A 22,146-nucleotide genomic window follows, 5' to 3' on the forward strand; every position below is an offset into this window, starting at 1 on the left:
AGTAATTAATCGATCTGTTCTAAAAACAAATACATCATGAACATTTGTGGTTACCATGAAGCAAGTAAGTTATTGGCCTAAAGTCTGAAATAATACTCATTTGATATCTACTGCTTCCAAACATCTCCTTAAGATGGACATAAAAAGATGGTTAAATGATGCAGACTGTGTGCGAAATGCGCATTATGTTGGAAAACGCATCATGTTGTTGATGATGATGATAGTATATGTATATATACGCCCAGTTAGGCCAAAGTGGGTTATTTCGACTATATGCTACTTGCAGTTGTGTAAATTTTAGGGATACAGAGTAACAGCCTAAAAACTTTTTTCTATTTCCGACAGTACTTTAGTACATGCTCAAGATCCTTGAGTGTTTTCTTGATCAACGGATGTCTTTTTTTCTGGCTTTCTGTTTAAGTTTAACCAAATCAACTCCCTGGGGAGTATTCAACTCATGCAGCCGACTAGGTGCAGCGAGTTATCACACAGCCACATCCTCACAAGGTACCCATTTGCAGGTGGGTGAACTGGGACACATAGTCACAGTATTTTGTCCAAAGATACTGCAAATTGCTATCCCTACAACTATATGTCTGCACTTGTTCGTGTGTCCACCATCTGGTCACCTACCGTCTGATGATTGGGTTATTTTAAGTGCACAGGGTTGTGTACTGCAGGGTTGTTTAGTATCCAAATCAACATCGATACAGTTTATCAATAAAGTTTACATTACAAAAGGAAGATTATCACTGAGATAATGGGACTCTGTGGTGTTTATCATGGTGTAGCATTAATTTTTCTTCATAATCTAACTACTAGCTTGTCTGACCTAGATTTAATTATTCAGATGCCACCAAGTGAAAACTCAAGATTAACTGACAGTGGCAAAAAACAACAAACAAACCTTATCACTGGGTTGTTTTTCAAGAGTGCACATTGTCAAATGCGACATTGTTTGAAATATTGTAAACACCAGGATTCAATCACTGCATGACATAACTACTTCCAGGCTGAACAATCAACATGGGGTTCGAAAAGAAAGAATTGTCAGTGCCACAAAAATCTGTGTCTGTGAAAATGACAACTAACAACTTAAATTCTCTGACCTGTCATAATCATCAGATTGCAAACTGTTGAGTGAAAGCTTTCATGAGAAGTAGACTTTATTGGACAGACAACACGACACCTATTTGCACAGTGTTATCAATCGAAATAGAGTATACATTTCACCTAGCTACGTGCAAAACAATTCATGTTTACTTTTCGATGTTTACTTCACTAATCGCTGCAACGAGGACGGGTTTCGGTAAACATTGATTGGAAAACAAGTACAACGTCACTTGCCAACATTAAAAAAACATAATCCGTAAAAATAATTCACACGTCTTGAACAGAAAAAAGGTAAACAAGTGATCATATAATTATGGTTGACTTCACCTTTGTTATTCAAGAGCAATGTCAGTATTTCTGTTTCGCCGTTGTGAGCAGCTTCGTGGACGGGACTCCAGTCGTAAAGGCCTATTAAATTCGGATCATATCCTTGTCCAAGAGCTTTCCTGACGTCATTCACACTTCCATAGCGAACTGCTTCGTGCAGTCTTGTATCCATTGGTTTATGACATCTAATCACTGGTGTGAAATGTTCCTGTAAAGTTCAATCAGTTATGAAACCTCAGGTCTCAGATTTCGTTTCTACAGACGCCATTAGCAGGTGGTTGATGCTACTTTCGATACAACTACTTTCTACAAGTGAGCTACTACAAAGGACTTCATATGACGTAACTAGCAATTCATGTGCATTTTACAAATAAATAAATAAAAATTCATGTCTTACAAATTGTCGAAACATATATAGCCTTAATCGTATTAGTTATTTGCTGATCATCATTTTCAATGCCCATTTGAGGTCAGTACGGGTTGGGTTTTGGATACGGGAACCATCTTTGTGCATGTTTCTAAATGTGTTTCTCATCTCCAGCCTCAACTGACAAGAGGGCGGAAGGGTGGAAAAAAAAGAAAACAAATACACGGACAAATAAACAGACATTTCACCTCAGGCATTATTTACGCACTTATTTTGCGAAACAATGCGTGAGTGAGTGAGGGGATTGGGGGAGGGGTATGTGGGAGTGGAGATGGGGGAGCAATCATTGCATAAATAATATTGTAGCTATTTTGCTGTGAGATAACTATACAACTTAGAATAAATGCGACCAAATTGAGAATACAATTTCAAATTGTGTTTTCTCGAAAGTAATTTTGGCCTGCCAAAATCAAAATAGTTTTGGGGAGGAAGACATGTCAGAGGATTTCTAACCTTCCTCTGTTTACCAACATTTCAAAGCGGATAATAATTAAAACAGAAGTTTAAGAAAAAAACGGAAAAAAGTTTTACAGTGTTTCCACCTCTGTTGTTTTTTTGGTGTTTTGGGGGCACAAAACCAATTATTATACAATACATGAGAACCTGTCTCCAAAACAATTTCATTTGATCTAAGTTCAGAAACATGAATATTATATATGGTATATGCATATTAGTTCACATGCAGTGTTTTCCAAACCAATATAGGCATGTGAACGTCAGAGCACAAGCAGAATTTTTCATGTAATAAAAGAAAGGGTTATTTTTGGTGTGCGGTGCATGCGGTGGGTCAGTGAATTTGCCATGTCAACTTGAGTGAGTGAGTTATTCGTGTGAAACACCGCTTTGAACAATGTTCCAGTTATATCACGGTGTGTCAGCTTAACCGGGAAGAGTGAGTGAGTATGGTTTTACGCCGCTTTTGGCAATATTCCAGCAATTTCACGGCGGGGGACACGAGAAATCGGCTTCACACATTGTACCCATGTGGGGAATCGAACCAGGGTCTTCGGCATGATGAGCGAACGTTTTAACCACTAGGCTACCCCTAAGCCCTGAAGAAAGTCCGAACTGGCGCAGGTCGTACACATTTATACCACGTTCATGCAATCAATCAGCACGGACATGGTGCTGACAATCCAAGAAATATAACTGAGTCGAACTGGGACTGGAAATAATGGTCTTTGGCTTCTAAGGAAGGCAACTCTGCACAGCGAATTTTATACCTGAAACGACTTCTTCTCCCGTGCCAGGCATGACAGAATAATTTGATGTGTGAAATACTCTGCACTTCTTGACTTCGAGTTCCTTTGATTGCCCTGCCTCCTGGGGTGCCACAATATAGAACTATAAGGCTTACCAGAAACTCCTAATCGTGGGTTGGAATATCATAGTCATGCCGTGTGTGTTTCTGGGTTCCTCAGTACCATGTTCGTGGGTTTTACCAAAGTGGTAATGTCTAAGACGTGCATTACTTTCCTCCCATGTCAAACTGACACGCTCTAAGCGGCGTTAAACCCGGTCACTCACTCACTCACTGTTGTTTTTCGCTGCATTCAACAATATAGACCAACTATATGACGTAGACCTGTAAATAATCAAGTCTCACTTTGATAATTCATTGACATCATCTACGACGATAGGGGCGGTGGGGTAGCCTAATGGTTAAAGCGTTGGCTCGTCACGCCGAAGACCCGGGTTCGATTCCCCACATGGGTACAATGTGTGAAGCCCATTTCTGGTGTCCCCCGCCGTGATGTTGCTGGAATATTGCTAAAAGCGGCGTAAAACCAAACTCAGTCAGTCACTCAGTGTACGACGATACCCACTTATCAATCCAGTACGCTTTACAACTAGATCCCTCAGCATGAAGGTGTTGAAGACAAGTGTCAGTCGTATCTTCATGGTGCAACAGCTATACAGTATTTCAGGCCTAAGATATTTACCACTTTAGTGAAACATGTAAGCGTGTGTTTTTTTCTCAAGAAGCAAACCCAAGAATGACATTCAGGCAAATAAAAGATTGGAACACAACATGCGGGTTCTGGCATAGCAAAGGGTCGCAACTCTGTGGCGCCTTAGACCTTTGAGCATCCCGTGTCTCTTTGAGATAAGGTCAATGCCAACACCAATGTCACAAGTGGAACTAATCACGGTATGACCCAACAAACATCAAATCCCAACAGCCAAGGGACACAACTCTGTATTTCCAGGCGACAACGCAAGGGCTTAGAGACCGCCTCCACGGATTAGTGGATAGCGCGTCTGTTGGCGATCAGAAGATGCTTGTTGTTACCTTGCCTGGAGTCCGGACGAGTACAAAGTGAATGCACGTCGCTCCATAAGGGCAATAACCTTTAACGACACGCTGAACCCCATTTCACATTAACTCTTTCCTTTGTCCACAAATTCAGAATGCATTTTTTCAACTTAATGTAACGTTGGCGTTTTGTCCTCCATTTTTTATGAGCGCTTCAGAAATAACATGTGTTATAGCTTTGAACTATCCTATTGCAACATCAGTTTTGGACGATGCATATCACCATAAATATAGCTCGGTACTCAAAATATTTATAGTGAAGGAAATGTAGAATGTTGCTATGCTAACTTGCTGATGGTAGACTAATAAATTAACTTTACACTGCCGCGTAAAGGCATTGTCGAACATTAATTGTATGGTACAATAGAAATGCCACCACTTAGTGACTTCACACCACATTTCAAAAGTGAGTGAAGAGCAATGGACAGATTCACACGAGTACTCGTCAGTCTGAAAATGAAAGAACATTAGTTGTGACGAAAATGATATATCTAAGACTTCCGGAATCAATTGAAAGGTTATTTCCTGTTGACCGGTGCGCACTGACCTGTGGGAATTAATGGCGGTGTAGATGTGAAACTAGGCACTACATCGAGGAGCCACTAGGCCCATATCTTGTTTATTTTCTGCTCTTTCTTACATCTTTTTCATCGAGAGTCAGGGGGTGAAATCATTCAACACTAATGTTCAAGTACCTTGTAATGGGTTTGCGTGGATTCTTCGTATTGGCAGCTAAAATATGGAGTTTTGTGTGTTACTGTTTCCGACGACAGGTTCGCGCAGTGAGTGTTTCTACATTTTTTCGATTTTTCCTTTAAAAAACTGTGTAGTTCCTTACTGCTGTTAGGTGACGGAAGGTACATTGATGGCAGAACATGACCTTGCTTCTATGCTAACATACTTCCACCAGTTGACAAATATTGTGCAACAAGCGTGTGTTGACACAGTTTGAAAACCATGGCATAATTTTGAAAACTACACATGACCTCTTTTGACATACGTTGGTCGAACACTTGTTGTCTCATCAAACCGGTGGCGGAAGAATTTGAATTTTTCTGCTTAGCCGTTATCTATCATTTGTACTCATGTCACCCTAATTTGTACAGAAGTATGAATGATTTATTATAGGAACGGAAATATGATTGCATAGTGTGATATCACTGTGGATTGAACACAGATTTTACTTATGTGTAATCTGATAACCCCTGCATTATCACAAGACCATGATCATGCTATATTGTAAGGGAAGCCTACTTTGACGTGGACAAGGTCTTAGACAATCGATTTTCTTTGTATTTGTTTTGTTTGAACTAATCAAACCTGAAACCAATTATGACAATACCTGCCAGATGCAACCATTGTCAAACAAGCTAAATATCAAGAAAAACCCTGAAACAGTAATAAATCAATGATAAGGATAGTTTGTTGAGATGAGTGGCCTGTCAGTGTCAAGTACTAGTATCAGTTTATTATCACATAGAATTTAGACAAGTGTGCCATGTAATGGGCCTTTCTAACCCTGATGTGAACAGATTTACATGGTTGATCTGATGTAAAAGATAATAAGAATACACTTCAAGCATCCTCTTAAAATCCTACATATCAGATGACAAGCATAAGTCCTGTCCATTGTCCAGTTAGCCCAAAGCTAGAGACCCTAAAACATGCTAATATGCTGTTTGTGTACAGGATGTTAGGATACTTTATTATACACAAAGCCATTCAATGCTTCAAATAGACTGCAGAATTCCATAATACATTTATTTTTGTTTCATACAGTGTGATTATGGGTCAAGTGACATTGATCACAACCTGGGATTCTTGGGGTCAGCGATTCCATGTGTCATTACCTGATCCAGGACTAAACTACTAAAACACTCATCAACACACAAATTGTTCACTCATAACAATTAACATGCTTAATGAATTACCAACACAACATGTGCATATGTATTTTATTGTACAATCATCAACATGTTTTGTAAACATCATCTGACCACTTCTAAAGTGACATGTTTATGATGTCTTTAACAGGTGACTATATAAGTTAATTTTAGAACATGATGTCTTTTTGTAGATGACTGTATCCTAATTTTAGAATATGGCATTGATGTATTCTTTCCTGACATGGCAGGAAGAGCCTTTTGCCTTATGTGATCAGTTGGGGCAATTATGATCTTGTTCATTGTTTTTCATATTGTAAGGAATTACCTGGATCATTTTCAGAGGCTGAAGTTTGGCACCAACTATGCAGAAAATGACAGAAAAATTCCCAATTGGAATTACTGATTTCCCACTTCTTTAGCATGTTAGAATTCAGGAAAATAGAAATATTTAAGAAAATGCAATTTTGAACAATATCACAATTTTATCACAATTTGCCTGCAAAGATCACTTTGTTTTGAATCTCTGAGATATATTCCTGCTTTGTAACTTTGTCCCTGATTTTAACATGGGAGAAGAAGGAACTTAATATTAGGACCTTTGCAGAGTTTCAGATATGATAGTGCATCAGATGATTCTGTCAGAGAATGTTTATTTTTACAAATATTGATGATATTAATCAGGAATTTTGACCTTATATGTCTGTCAAATGTCTAAATTTAGGAAAGCAGTTGTAATGGTGACAGTGGATGACGATGGGTGTTAATGTGATCACACAGCGGTATACAACTCTACATGGCCTGACACTCATACAGGCTAGTGTGATTGCAGACATATCTGTGTCATACACATTACAATCCGGAGGTGCTAAACTGTTTAACCTAGTTTGACCCTTAATGACTGAATCACAGCTTGCAGAAATACAACCACGCAAAGCTTTAAGGCATGCTAAGAGTGAGGTTTCCACACCTCTGGTAATATTACCCTTGATGTTGTGTAACATTTGTACTGTGGACAGTACGTGGTTGGCAGTGTAGCAGTGTGAAATTTACGCTGGTCCTGTGGTCCCAGGCTAGTCAAAAGTCATCAGGACCACTTAACTAAGTTTGCAGTAGTCCTGATGGCCAGTGACTTTTGTATTGATAGTTAGTAAATCTACGAATGTTATTTTGGACCAGTGAAGTACAGACAGGACCACTAATTATTGTCCCCTCACTGGTCCTGTGGTCTTGTGGGACATTTTGAAATGTTTCTTTCCCTGGTGTAAGTTGTTACAACTTGATGAGTAATGTTGTCACCCTTAGCTCTATCACTATCAGGATTGGAAAGATTTCTCAACGTTATACCTGCCTCTAATTGTGCATTTTGGGGGGCAAGTTCTACCCAGTTTCTACCCATTTCAAGGCAAGGGGTACCTCAGTATTTGCTGGGCAGGAATTCTAACCCTCCATGATATTTCTTCAAATTGATCTGTCAGAATTGCACACCAGTACATTGATGTCACTATTATGAGTGAGTGAGTGTGGTTTTACACTGCTTTCAGGAATATTCCAGCAATATCATTGCGGGGACACCAGAAATTATCACTATCGTGTCTAACAGTCCCTGTTTTTCCATTTTACCCAGCCCTTTCTGCAATGCTAAAGCCCTGAATGAAAAAAAGTCTACATTTCCCCAGGTTCTGAATCTCCCAATCACTAGGGCTCCTTTTCAATTTAAATGGGATTATTTGTTACTACCAAAATTATATATATTTAGAGACTAAGCGTTAATCTAGAGTATGACCAAAGTAATCAAAACTGACATGCAGACCACGTCCAGGTGTAGTGGACAGAGCATCTATCTGGAGGGTATATATACAAACACTTCCCAAGGGTAGATGTTTTGTGTTAAATCCAACTTGGCCACAGCTCATTTTGATCCAGTGGATATGTGAAATACCTGGATTTTGTTGGAAGTATCCAGTCCATTCAGATTTGGTATTGTTGACGTTTTTTGACTTACACATTTGTGACTTTGTCTGTCACTGCTTCCTGAAAACACATTTCGGTCGTTTCTATGCTTTTGATCTTTACATAATTCTCATTGAAACAAACATGTGTGACAACATGAAATGTTTTTCTCATTTCTTGAATTTTGTGAATCTGAAGGGCCAAACAGGATGCTTTTCATGCTCCAAAATTATTTTTGTTATTAGAATTCAGAACCTTTCTGAGCCATACAGAAACTAATTATTTGCAGTATCTTCAACTATCTGCTAAAAAATATGATCAGAACACAAAACACTTGATCTACCTGCTTGTTACGTGGCGATGATTTAATGAATATGTTTCAGCACATACTTACTGAAAATAGCTGTACTCAGGATTTGTCAAATGGCTGAGCATGGATTATTTGAATTTGAATATGTTGTGAAAATATATTGAATTGTTCAACTCCCAGTAGAAAAAGCATGCTTGCAAAAGTGACCAAATAGTATCATCTGCAAAAAGTACAAAACAATGTTCAATATTTGAACGGTTTGGGTCTCCTGATACAAATACTACAGTAGGACCTACTGAAACAACGGAAAACACAGTGTATGCCTTATCTATTATTCGAAACTAGAGCCTGCCTGTGACTGGCAACTTTAGGCAAAGAGTGATAACTCTCTATCTGTGTGTTTTTCCTTCTGTAAATTACAGACTGTGGAGGTAAATATTGGCACATTGGCTGGAGTTTCACTCTGCTGTCTTGATTATCTCATTGACGAGCGGACTGTGATACCTTGGCGATGTAACTTGCCGTCTCATGACCATCCTCTGCTAGGTTGATCTTCATCTGAAGCGGTGATTAGGGAAGCTCTCTGTATGTGGAGGTTGATTAAGTAAACATATTGGGTAATCCACAAGCATTTATCAGTTAGGGCTGTAACATGGTTCCGATGGTTGAAACCTCGCACTTGATCATTGCTGGCTTTTCACTTGAAAAATCATCTGAAAATCAAACACTGATGGATCATAAGTAATAATAGAATTTTCACATTTAGAGCTTTCTTTTTCTGTATCTTTCATGGAAATATTGTGTGTACCACAGTCCCCGAGCCATATATCATTTCCCCTTCCATGGAGCCCTTTCTGTAATGGTGAGTTGGGTATTTATTGCGCTGTTTTTTTAGCAATATTCCAGCAATATCAACGACGGGTACACCAGAAATGGGCTTCACACCTTTCTATAATGCAAAGCAAGTTTAGATTTTCCCCAAGTTCTGAATCTCCAACCTCACTGGGGTTCTTTTAAATTTAAAAAGTTTAAAAAGTTTTTGTTTCTGTAAAAGTTACATATTTTCAGTGATATATGTTAATATGATGTGAATACGAAGTAAGCACTTTTATTTTATTTTTGTTATGCTGTTTATAATAACACGTTTACTATCTGTACAATGCAAAAATAACGTTATGAAACCATGTTAGTTTTTATACGTCAGTTTTGGGTACAATGTGTGAAGCCCATTTCTGGTGTTCCCCGCCATGATATTGCTGGAATATTGCTAATAGCAACGTACAACCATACTATACACTGTAAGTCAGTTTTCTATGAGATTCATTGAAATGAAATAATGAAATTGTAAAATGATTGATCACAGATTTCATGGTAATGTCCTTGGTTCGAGGCGACAGGAACGTACATGATTGATTACTGGGAAGTTACAGGAACATTACCAGCTGGGGCAGATATATCTAGGTAGAAAGGCTCTCTATCATTCACTCTCTGGTGGGATGTATTAATACTGACATGACACATGATCTTTGCCAAACAATTTTGAGACCACCAGGCCAACTCTGTCAATTTTGGTTGCTATGATCTAATTAAGAGGATATTATATGAGCGCCCATGTCATACTATGTTTACGACACGAGTGCCTAAATGTTGGTATTTCCTGAGCGCGAGCAAGGGATATACCGATATTTTGGCACAAGTGTCATAAACATAGTATGATATGGGCTTGAATATGATATTCTGTTTATTACGAAGTCGTCAACAGGATGTGAAATGTCAGGTCCGACTGGATATAAATAGGAACAGTGTAGTCTTTAGCCAATCGAAAAATAGTGGCGCAAGGGAGTTCCTTATATCGTTGCATGGCAGCGCATAAAGGGATTCCTACTGTCGGTGTTTCCTCGCGTGTGTAAAATCGTGTTTACGAAATCTTATCGTAATCATAAAGAAACTTGACAAGTATTTATCGAAATTAAATGTTGGACCTACAAAGGTATTTTTATATTACCCGTGCACGATACTCTTGAAATCTTATATTATGTCGGGGTTAAAGTACTTAATTTTGAGGCATACATTACGCCTGTACGCCCCTTATCTGTGGCCCTGCGTCAAATTGAGAAAAATAAACCCAAATGTACTTTCAAACGTAGGCTGGCAGTCTGCCATCACCGTATGTAGAACACAACGTCACAGAAGAAACGTGACGTCATAGCATTGTTCATGACATCACGTCACCATGACAAAGTGATATTTTGCCCTAGGGCATCGTATGAAAAATATGAACCCCGATATGTTTGCCCTCGTAGGCAATAAATTGTTATATGACCTAATATTTCTGAACTTACGAGACTGAACACAATTTCACGGTTCACACAAGTGACCAAGGTCAGACTGAATATATTTCTTGATCATCTTGATGTCATGTGATACCCTTTCTTAGAGTAATGGATAGTAAGGTTGTATGGATGTTGTAAGGTCAGTTCAGATAAGGATGTGATGTGATACAGATCCTGAGTGAGTGAGTTTAGTTTTATGCCACACTCAGCAATATTCCAGCTATATGGTGGTGGTCTGTAAATAATCAAGTCTGGACCAGACATTCCAGTGATCAGCAGCATGAACATCGATCTACGCAACTGGGATATGGTGGCATGTGTCAACCAAGTCAGCGAGTCTGAGCCCATTAGTCACCTCTTAAGACAAGTATGGTTACTGAAGATCAATTCTAACCCGGATCTTCATGGGTCAGATCCTGGGGGTAATGCATAGTAAGGATTGTATGGGCGTGGTAAGGTCAGTTCAGATAAGGATACAATACAATTATCGATACATTCAAAACAGTGTCGATATTTAGTTTTGAAAGTATCGGTTTGAATATGTTTTGTATCTTTTACATTTTGCAATTGTATCATGTTTTTTGATGTTATGAGAGTTATAAATGATTATTTTTCATGCACAAAGATGGGGAATTAGAACTTTTTAATCTCTGAGAATAAAAATGTTGATCTTTCATGGGCAATTATATAATATGAAATATTAATGTTCAAAATGTAACTAAATTTACGCAATAATGCTGCGAAAATAGGTATCGTTATTCATGAAACTTATGTATCGTGACATGTATTGTATGGATGTGGTGAGGTCTGTTCAGATAAGGATGTGATATGAATATGTCTCTTGTTATAATGCATAAATTGATAATGTAAATTCACGATGAGGAAGTATGGAAGCTATGAATACATGGCCTTGTATTATAATATCATATGATATATAATATATGTAATTGTTAGACAGGATGCAGGAAAATCATAATATTTAATTGGGAGGAATGCACACGACAAGAAATAAAAAACAGATTTTTCAACAATGACCTAACAATGAATGTATTTTACAATTCATTTTCATGCAATATGCCCGCAACATATATCAATAGTGAATACAATATATACATCATGCAATATTTGATATCAATAAACAATTATATATTTCAAGGGCATAGTGCAGGTCCATTGAATTTGTTTCTATCTTGTAGAAAGCACAACTACTTATTGTCAATATTTGTTCCACTGAAATTGTCATGATTAGAACAGTTGTATATTTCTCTGTTTTTAATATTAACCGAGTTAGCATTGTTTTTGACCATTGACTTTTTGGTGCTGTTAATAAACGCTGAGACAAATCAGGCCGAATATTCCTGGCCAGACTAGCTGGCAGGGAAGTGCTATTTTTAGCATGTTTATCCCTGTTTGATAATGAGGATCACCTCTCGATATCAGACGTTGAAAATAACACATAAGCTTCTCAAGCAGGCGAGACATCAGAAATAGTTACGTTTTATGTTTAATCTGATATTTTATGGATAACAACTTCTTAGTTCATTGTGAAAGTGTTTCAAGGCTACGTCTTGCCCTTTCTTCATCAGGTGTCTTATTAAATTCCTATGACCTATTTAACATCAAATGTTATATTATAAGTTATCACATCGTGTCGAGGGAAATACAAGGTTTTATCAATCCCGAGTAAGGTTGTAAGGGAATACAACCTTACGAGGGACTGATATAAAACCATGTATTGCCCGAGACACGGATGTGATAACGCATTTATCCAGCCGAATGTTTTTACTAAAACAAAAGAAAACAATACGCATTGAATCGATTCACCTCAATGCAGCGCACGTTACTAAAGGCTTGGCAATGCACGCTTTTCTCACTTCGCGTGGTCACCGAGGCGTGGCGGGATAATATGACTTTTGTACTCGCGGATCGTGATGGGGGTACATGGTATTTTATCAGAGTCACGTGAACCAATCAAAACTTGACATTCTTACATGAGGCTGGATAATTTTTGGTGACTTGACTGTTGAAACTTTTATCGTGTCATGCAGTACATCAGAAATTGATAGTTAAATCTAGTCCATGAAATTGATAATTTAATATGAATATTTTTTTCAGCAGTTTGGAAAATAATTCCCCTCTTTTCATTGAGTGACAAATCCTGACAAAAAAATCCCATTTAATATCATGTTTGAATTAAATTATACATGTTAACTTGAGTTGATAAACCTGCTAGATTTGAGTTCGTCTTTTGAGTGTGACTTTATCGACAGACTGTTAGTAATAGGCTTATAGCTTTCAGGTTATTTTAAAACGTTACTACATGGAATTTCGTACGGAGTGAACTTAGATAGGGAGTGTCTTTCAAATCGATATGCCTCAGGTAATCTGAAGAATTCTCTGATGTGATTCGGAGCCTGTGCTACATCTTTGAAATGGATCCACATTGATTGTTTTCCTTTGACAATTTTAACTTGGAGTGTAAATAATGGTCCAGCACATATCTTTTTTTCTTTACTCATGTTTCAAAAAGCCTTTAGGATGATAGCATCTCCACTGTAGAAGAACTGGAATTTTGTGAGATCTGTATATGTGTATTTGTTGATAAATTAATGTTCATAATGTGTTAGGGTGAAAAGATTGATTAAATTATTGCTAAATCGCAGTTGTCTTTTGTCTGCAAGTGAAAAAATTGAAGTTGATGTTGATGCCTACGAGACTATTGACAGTTTTGATGGATGAAATATTATTATGAGATATATAATTATAAGCAACCTGTGCTTTCCCATTCTCTTCCCACAGAGGTTACTTGTCATATCTTCCTACGAACCTCTGTTCTAATACGGCCATATTTCCCGGTTCTCGTAAAATCCCCTAGCGGCAAAAGATCGCAACACGAATTATTTCCCTTCTTTCTATCCAATCAGAACACGTGTTACATCGACTTAGATTCAACTTGACTAACACAAGCAAATGTGGGGCCACAAATATCCCCCATCTGCCGGGGACTTGTGTTGATGTTACACACAAAACGTTTAATGGCTAGCTTGTCCGTTGTCAACGAGGGCGATGGAGATGCCACTGATCCGCCATAACATGACTGAGTTCTGTCTAGAAGAAACGTTTGCGCATCGCGCAGGGGAAGAAGTTTAGTTTTCTTGAAGCATACAGAAATTACCGAGGCCTTGCGAATGATCACTTTTGAAACAACGTCGCTGATTGCACAACTAAATCTGATTGCCTCCAATCACGAGTCTTGAACGCCCACACCATGAAAGGGCCGTATTAGAACAGAGCTAGGTTACGTAGGAAGATATGACAGGAGTAACCTCTGTGGGAAGAGAATGGTGCTTTCCTTGTACAGCTTGTTTTTTTTTAAGATTTAACCAAGCAAAATTGAATTTGAACTAAACTCTTCTTTGGTGCTGAAGCAGTCTAATCTTGTTTTTCTGTCAGGTGTAGTTGTTAAAAAATATACAATTATTGACCAACTGGCTCAGTGTATCGTTATATCTAACTGTTGGGATGTATCAACATCCTAGTGTTGCAAAACAAAGAGTTCACTTGTAACGCCGAAGACACTCGCTCACTCACTCACTCACTCATTCACTCACTCACTCTGTGGTCCCGACAATTGTGACCCTACTTTATTTACTGAAAATCTATACACACTTTTTTACTCATGATGCTTTGAAAATAGACAACATGACTTTGATATTTAAAGGTCATGAATTACAAAGTTACAAAGTGATGTATTTTGACTACTTATACAGGAGGGGTGATGAGGTAGCCTAATGGTTAAAGCGTTCGCTCGTCACACCGAAGACCCAGGTTCGATTCCCCACATGGGCACAATGTGTGAAGGCCATTTGTGGTGTTCCCTGCAGTGATATTGCTGGAATATTGCTAAAAGCGGCGTAAAATCAAACTCATTCACTCACTCACTGCTGTTCCTCGCAGTGACATTTCAGGAATATTGCTAAAAGCGGCGTAAAACTAAATTCAATCACTCCTTATTCAGGAAATTGAAATGTGCGTGTTCGAAATATTGCTGCATGATACCTAGAAATATAAACTAGACAGCTGATTGTGCACACTTCATTGGCGTGAAGATTGCTTGAATTACCATCTTCTGCCAAATGAATACACTAACAAATCTGGAATTATATTTGCCTAGAGTTTGACAGCAAGTGCCTTTAAAAAGCCTCGAATTTGTTGAGGACAAGTCAGTGAAGTAGGACAGCCCCTATTCTAAGTATGTGAGGCTATATTTAATACCGGTGACAGCTGGCTGTTGTGATTGTCCTGACCTGGTTAGCACAGCAGCAGTGAAGCACTGGTGTTCAGGACAGGAGAACTAATGGTTTTTACACCTTAGAGATGTCCCAGAGATACTCTGTCCGATCGGATGTATACCCACTCTTGTTTCATTTTATTGTGGTTAATCAGTAGGACTATCGATATAGATCATAAAGAGAGATAATCATTAACTGAATATCGATGAACAGAGTTTTACGCGATGCACAAATGTGCGTCCATCACGCACAGATGTAGAGAATGGACGCAGAAAAATATTCACTGCATCCTGAGGGACCCACAATATTATTCATTGTACTGACAACACATCTATGACTTTGCTAAGTGTTTGTTTCTTTTTGGGGCGGTGATGTGGCCTAGTGGTTAAAGCGTTGGCTCGTCATGCGAAGACCCAGGTTCGAATCCCCACATGGGTACAATGTGTGAAGCCCATTTCTAGTGTCCCCTGCCGTGATGTTGCGGGAATATTGCTAAAAGCGGCGTAAAACCAAACTCAGTCAGTCAGTTTGTTTCTTTTAGAGCAGTTATATGTACCATTTCATCCACCACACCATATGATCAATAATTCATTCCAGGCTCTAAAGAAATTATCTCTACAGTTCTCTACACTGTTACTTCCCGTGACCCTCACATTGCCTGCATGGACCCCTAAAACTAATAATTGGGGGTCCCCAGGACCCCCATGTTTGTGAGTCAAGGTAAATCCCTGGGTCAATTATAGATATCTATCAGAGAAGTAACTTTGAGCAAAAACGACAAAACAATCTGAAAGAAATCAACGTATATTTCACATGAGGGAAATATATGGATCATAGGATGAGTGAGTGAGTGAGTGAGTTTAGTTTTACACCGCACTCAGCAATATTCCAGCTATATGGCGGCGGTCTTTAAATAATCAAGTCTGGACCAGACAATCCAGTAATCAACAGCATGAGCATCGATCTGCGCAATTGGGAACCGATGCTATGTGTCAACCAAGCCAGCGAGTCTGACCACCCGATCCCATTAATAGGTTACTGAACATCAATTCTAGAACGGATCTTTATGGGTTTGTTAGTTTATAACTGAATGTGGCATAGTGGGCCAGATATATGTTAGCCCTGTTTCATCGTGTGGACATTCTTGTCAGCTCTTCCATCACTGGATGAAATGTCCTGACTATCTGGTGTAGGTTCACGTGAAGAGAGATCAGCTATCTTCAGCCATGACTGTCATGGCTTGTTGACTGTTGGGTTTTACATGGGTGCTGTAGATGTTTCTTGGATAAGATGTGTTTGTTGTTATTTAACGCCACACTCAGCAATTTTCAAGCTTAATGGTGAGTCTGTAAATAACGCAGTTTGGACCAGACAATCCAGTGATCAACAGCATGAGCATAGATCTACACAATTGGGATACAATGACGTGTCAACCAAGTCAGCGAACCTGACCATCCGATCCCGTTAGTTGTCTTTTCGACAAGCATTTTGAGGGCTGGAATTTATTATCAGCTCTCAAATGTTTGATTTTCGCTATGGCGATTATAAATTTACTCATAGATTTTTCTTGAAATATGATTTGTCTTCAACAATAGTCTTTATACAAATTGGTGTAGTGGTTAAGCGTCCGCCGGGAGGGAATGGGTACATACCAAAAGGCGTTAAAATATGGGACTTGTTGGTCCCTGCCTGGCTTCGGCATTAATGGGTACAACAAGGACTGGTTGGCTCGGAGTCAGTATAATGTGTCTGAGTGGGGTATTCATGCTTCACTGCGGCATGGTATCTCAGTGGGCTAGCACTATAAAACCAGCTTAAGTCTGGGCTATTACAACAGCCGCACATACACATACACAAGCATGCACGTCGTCATATGAGCGAAATATTCTCAAGCACGATGTTAAACCCAATTTCACCTCACCTTTATACAAATTCCTAAGGCTGAAGAGACAAAATCAAAAATTTGATCAAATATTGAATATTGATCAGTCATTGCAGCATGATTGAACACTATTACAACTGTTTATTGGAGCATGTGGAAGAACCACACACACCCTGCTCCAACACGCATCATGATGACTTGACTCAGCATCGGGAAAACCTAGATGGACAACTGAGTTTTACCTATTGATCAAGGTAGTCCACGGTAAACACAGTAAGAAAGCTTTGGGGTGAACTATCTCTTGAAGGTCACAGTGAAACTGATGCTCGGAGGGCGTAATGAGCAGGGGAAAACTCGGTCATCGGGAAATACCTCTGTTAAATGTAACAGTACTTCAAGTGGTTGTATCTAGTCTGTCTCACAGTCCCTGAACCACATTATTTTCCCTACAGCCTAGCCTTCCTGTAGTGCTAAAGCCCTAAACGAAGCAAGTCTAGATTTCCCCAGGTTCAGGATCTCTGGTTTCCCTAGGGCTCCTTTTCAATTTAAATGGGCTTGTTTGTTACTATCAAAATTATATATATTCAGAGACTAAGCCTTAGTCTATGGTTGTATCTTAAAGTGGTTAGTTGATTATTGATACACACTAATTGTTAGTCAAAGAGGCAAGTTCAAAGTTAGTTGACTAAAATGGCTTTGGCCTGAACTGTTTTTGAACAGAGTTGTATACCATTGAAAGGCTTGGATCTTAATTTGAATTCAAGATTTATCCTTGTTTGTTTCTATCTTTTCTATGGTGTCTAAAAGGGTTTGGGCCTCTTCTGCTGTTGTACAGAGTTGTAGTCCTTGGAAAGGCTAGGATCTGCTGATCATGGGTTTGAATTCTAAATTTATTCTTATTATGAACATTTTTTGTACCATTTCCATAATGTCTATTAGGGTTTTGGACTAGGCTGTTGTCATACACAGTTGTGTGCCTTGGAAAGGCTGGGATCTGCTGAACATGGGTTTGAATTCCAAAATTATCCAATCCATTTGTGTTCCATTTCCATCATAACCAAATTGGAACAATCTGAGATCCTCGTCACTTGGGCATTTTTTCTCACATCATAGCATCAAATGCAACATGATACTAGTATGGCAGTTCACACTGTAGGAAAAGAATTAACAAATATGTCTCCCCCAAACTGAAAGGTTTTAATTACCCAAATATAAAAATTTGAACATCTATGAATTTTTACAGATATAATATATTGCCTTAATCCATGACAGGTCAGGTTGTTACTCAATGAGATGTACAAGGTAGATGGTGATCTCGGTGGTCGTCCCTCTTATTCAGATCACCCCCCGGCTAGTTTCAAGCACTTGATTACAAGCAGGGCCTACACATCATGTTAAGTACACATCTTACAGTGAAGGTCACTGCCAGATCTAGGTTATCGGTGCCCTCGTTATCACTGATCAACTCCTCACAGCCAGATTTAGATGAGGAATTAGTCCTGGTGCGAGTCAAATTCACTTTTTCTTGCAACCACTGTGGACCTGTAGTAGAAAAAAATAATGTGTATTATTTTATAATATCAAAATATCAGTCCACTTTCACAGTTAAGTTTTTACTTTAAATATGAAAATTTCAGTCTTTAGCAATTTAATGTTTTCAAATATTTTATATATTTTTTTAAAAATTATTAATGTATCCGCAATTTTACAAATATGAGTTGTGTTTTATTTACTAAATTTAAAATATCAAAATATTGGTCCTTTTTAACAGTTTAGTTTTTGATCTATTTCATAAAAAAAAAATCAAATTATTAATGAGTCCATTTTAAGATTTGTGATTGTGCTACTTCTTTAAATGTTAATTATCCATGGTGTTAGGACATTCAAATGTTTTGTATTGAAGGATGCTTGTTTCTGATGCTTGTTCTTCTACTAGACCCTTTGATCTTTGCTTTCTAACATGGTTTTGTCAAAGACTCTTGACCTTTGTTCTTAATTTCAAACCCAGTATTGATGAAATTAGCTGCCGTTCTGGCACAAGCTGCCTTGCAGGGAGGTAGAAATGACAAGTAGCGATGAAGGTCAGTGGTTAATAATGTCTGGTGAGGCTGCAGGGAGGGGAACTAATTCATTAAACTTGCAGCAGTTCAATAACATTGTCACTTGCACCATATTATATTAGATTTGATGATCATGATAATAGTTGAATTATTTAATCACGTTTTCATGGTTCATTGTTTGAAACTAATTTTGACAATCGGTCGGAGCTTGTCATTGCTTTTTTGCTTGGCGTAAAAAGTGATAAAAATTAATGAGGGCTCTGAGTTGAGCTTTCAAAATATTTGAATCTGCACCCCTAAAGTTTATAGTTTTAATATGACTTTCATGAGGACTTTTTTACTTTAACACGTAATTCTGAATTATTGTAATGATAGATTACTGGACATCTAAAAACCTCTAAACCATGTAAAGGTTGTGGATAAGGACAAGGCCTTGTGTGAAATACACATCATGTCGGAAAGTGTCTGTTAAATCTCCAAATCATCAGACAAGGAAGTCTTGATTCGAAGGGTCCAAGGGCCTTGTCATCTACTACAACACTCCAGGGCCCCTTCAGTCTTTTGCTTTTTACATGAGTGTAATGACAGGGGCTTTTTGACTTAAGCTTATTTTGAACACTGAGGATAGCTGTTGATATATGTCATTGAGATTGACAATGGTTAACTAAGCATTCAGTGATTATTGATAAATATTGAAGTAACTTTGAGCAAAAGTGCTGATGAAGTCTAAAGTAAATCAACTTATTGCAACTGGTGAGTGGTGACACGTTAAGCTTGGATTACCAACAAAGTCAGTGTTTTGAACATGAACAACGCAGTAACTTCGTGTATTGTTTGTGTAGTTTAAAGCTTTATTACCTACGAGGGAGAACATATCAGGGTTCATATTTTTCATTAGATGCCCTAGTCATAGTGACGTGGCGTCATGAACAATGCTATGACATCACGTTTCTTCTGTGACGTTGCGTTCTACATGTGGCGACGGCGGGTAGCCAGCCTATGTTTGAAAGTAGATTTGGGTATATTTTCATCAATTTGACGACTTCGGTTATATACAGAATATTATATTCGTGCCCATATCATACTATGTGTACGACACTCGTGCCTAAATATCGGTATATCCCTCGCTCTCGCCCGGGAAGTACCAACATTTAGGCACTTGTGTCGTAAACATAGTATGACATGGGCACTCATATAATATCCTCTATTTCTTTCATTACAATAGTAATGCTCGATATTATCAATGTCACAATTTTCATATTAATAAACAAACTGAAAAGAATGTCCTTAATGATCACATATACTCTAGGGGGGTACAAATACATGAATCACTAATTGGCATCGTTATAAATGAAACCCTGCCATTAAAAATACTCATTTCGATCTTTAATTAACTTAAATCAACCGTTTTGACAACGGTGCACAAATCTCACCCGCGAACGAAATTTCAACCAATCAGAGCTGCGCGTCTCTGTGACGTCATATGAGGAATAGCTCATCATGTCATGTCGACTATCATGCCTAATTTCAAACTCTGATAAATATTTAGAGGTCAATAGATTCCTACTTTGAAACAAAAATCTCATTGGCTCTATAGACAACTTATTTCAACTGATATGGTGCTGACCCGTGACAGTCCGGGTTAGAATTATCTTCAGTAACCCATGCTTGTCGTAAGAGGCGACTAACGGGATTGGGTGTCAGACTTGGTTGACACATGTCATCGTATCCCAATTGCGTGACGATGTTCATGCTATTGATCCCTGGATTGTCTGGTCTAGACTCGATTATCTACAGACCACCATATAGCTGGAATATTGATGAGTGCGGCGTAAAACTAAACTCACTCACTCACTGATACAGTGCTATTATGACAGGGATGAATAGGATGTCAAACGGATTACTTGTAGTGGTGTTCCGATTAATTGAAAAGTCATGACTGCATATTTTGTGAAGACTCTGGGAAGTTTTTCTCCATGATATATTAGTCATCACTTTAAAAGAGCAAGTTGCATAATTTTAAATTTGAAGTGAAATTTGCACAGTTTCTAAATGAAACAAAAAACAACAGAAAACCATGTTTTTTCCTTATACTTATCTGCCTGAACAACCTGAACAAGAAAATCTGAAAAATGACGCTAGCCAATTTTTTTCGATGATTGCTAGTTGGTATTGAACCTATCATCAATTGTGAAATTTCAACCAACTAATTACTTGTGGGTCAAGTTACCAACTGCAACAAATGATATGTTTGATACAATAGATCGTTAAAACACTTGCAGGAAAGAAGCTCATTTTTTCCCCGGGAAAGTCCTCTAAAGCCTGAAGCACAGGATTAAACTAATTAATCTCACAAATGTCTTACTGGAATGAACTTAACCAGTCAGAACGATAGATCGTGAAACACTTGCAGGAACGAAGCTCATATTTTTTTCGGGAAAGTCCTCTGAAGCCTGAAGCACAGGATTAAACTAATTAATCTCATAAATGTGTTACTGGAATAAACTTAACCGTTCAAGGCCTTATAGCACTGGACATTTGATGTCTTTATTTACTTCATCTTCCCGTGGGGATTTGGGTTGGAATGGCTCCAGTGAGGCGATTTGATGGACAGAGTGGTCAGGCTTTGTGACAAGGTTGCGTGTTGATATACTAATGGCGTCAACCATTACTAACAATATTAGTGGATTATCGGGTCCATATTTGATTATTTAAAGGCCACAGTCTTCTGGACTATTGCTGAGTGTGGCGTTAAGCAAGGAGACATACAGTGAGTGTATGAAGGGAAGTGTTCTATGACTTCCTGTTGATAAGCAGGATGTTCAGCATTTGTTTCCTACCATTGACTAATAATATGATACCACACATTTAATATGAGATTGCAGGTTGATGACTAGAAGTAGTTTTGAATATTTGTGATGGATTTGATGGCAAACTATTAGTGGTGGTCCGATTAATTGAAATAATCGAAGATTGGTCGCAGTGACTAAACGACCAAGCAATCGATCATGTTTTCTCATAATCGAACACAAACAATTCTGGAACACTTGTTTTCATCAACAATATTTTTCACAAGGTTGGTTTTGTCTGTTACATTTCATAAGCACTACAAGCTCGTTCCAAGTCATGATTGAATTTATCTTAAAGACACCAAATGTTCCTAACATACTAGTCATCCTTTAAAGATGTGAAATTTTGCCTCCCCCCCAAAAAAACAAAACTAAGTACATGTTTCTTTCCTTATTTTTT

The 22,146-nt window shown here is 38.2% G+C and overlaps 2 protein-coding genes across 2 annotated transcripts in view; one reads left to right on the forward strand and one right to left on the reverse strand.

Moving 5' to 3' along the window:
- The window catches only part of LOC124264686, a 61,074-nt gene extending 59,374 nt beyond the window's left edge, over positions 1 to 1,700 (reverse strand). Inside the window, exon 1 of the mRNA XM_046699443.1 lies at positions 1,441 to 1,700. Coding sequence (XP_046555399.1) covers positions 1,441 to 1,612 — 172 coding nt within the window. The 5' untranslated portion in view covers positions 1,613 to 1,700. The remainder of the gene's footprint in view (positions 1 to 1,440) is intronic.
- A 3,024-nt stretch (positions 1,701 to 4,724) lies between these two features.
- Positions 4,725 to 22,146, forward strand: part of LOC124264687 (CTD nuclear envelope phosphatase 1-like) — a 53,266-nt gene continuing 35,844 nt past the window's right edge. The window contains exon 1 of the mRNA XM_046699444.1: positions 4,725 to 4,966. Coding sequence (XP_046555400.1) covers positions 4,868 to 4,966 — 99 coding nt within the window. The 5' untranslated portion in view covers positions 4,725 to 4,867. The remainder of the gene's footprint in view (positions 4,967 to 22,146) is intronic.

Source organism: Haliotis rubra, unplaced genomic scaffold, assembly GCF_003918875.1.
Source record: "Haliotis rubra isolate DU_JTF1 unplaced genomic scaffold, ASM391887v1 Scf938, whole genome shotgun sequence".
Taxonomy (NCBI): Eukaryota; Metazoa; Mollusca; class Gastropoda; order Lepetellida; family Haliotidae; genus Haliotis; species Haliotis rubra.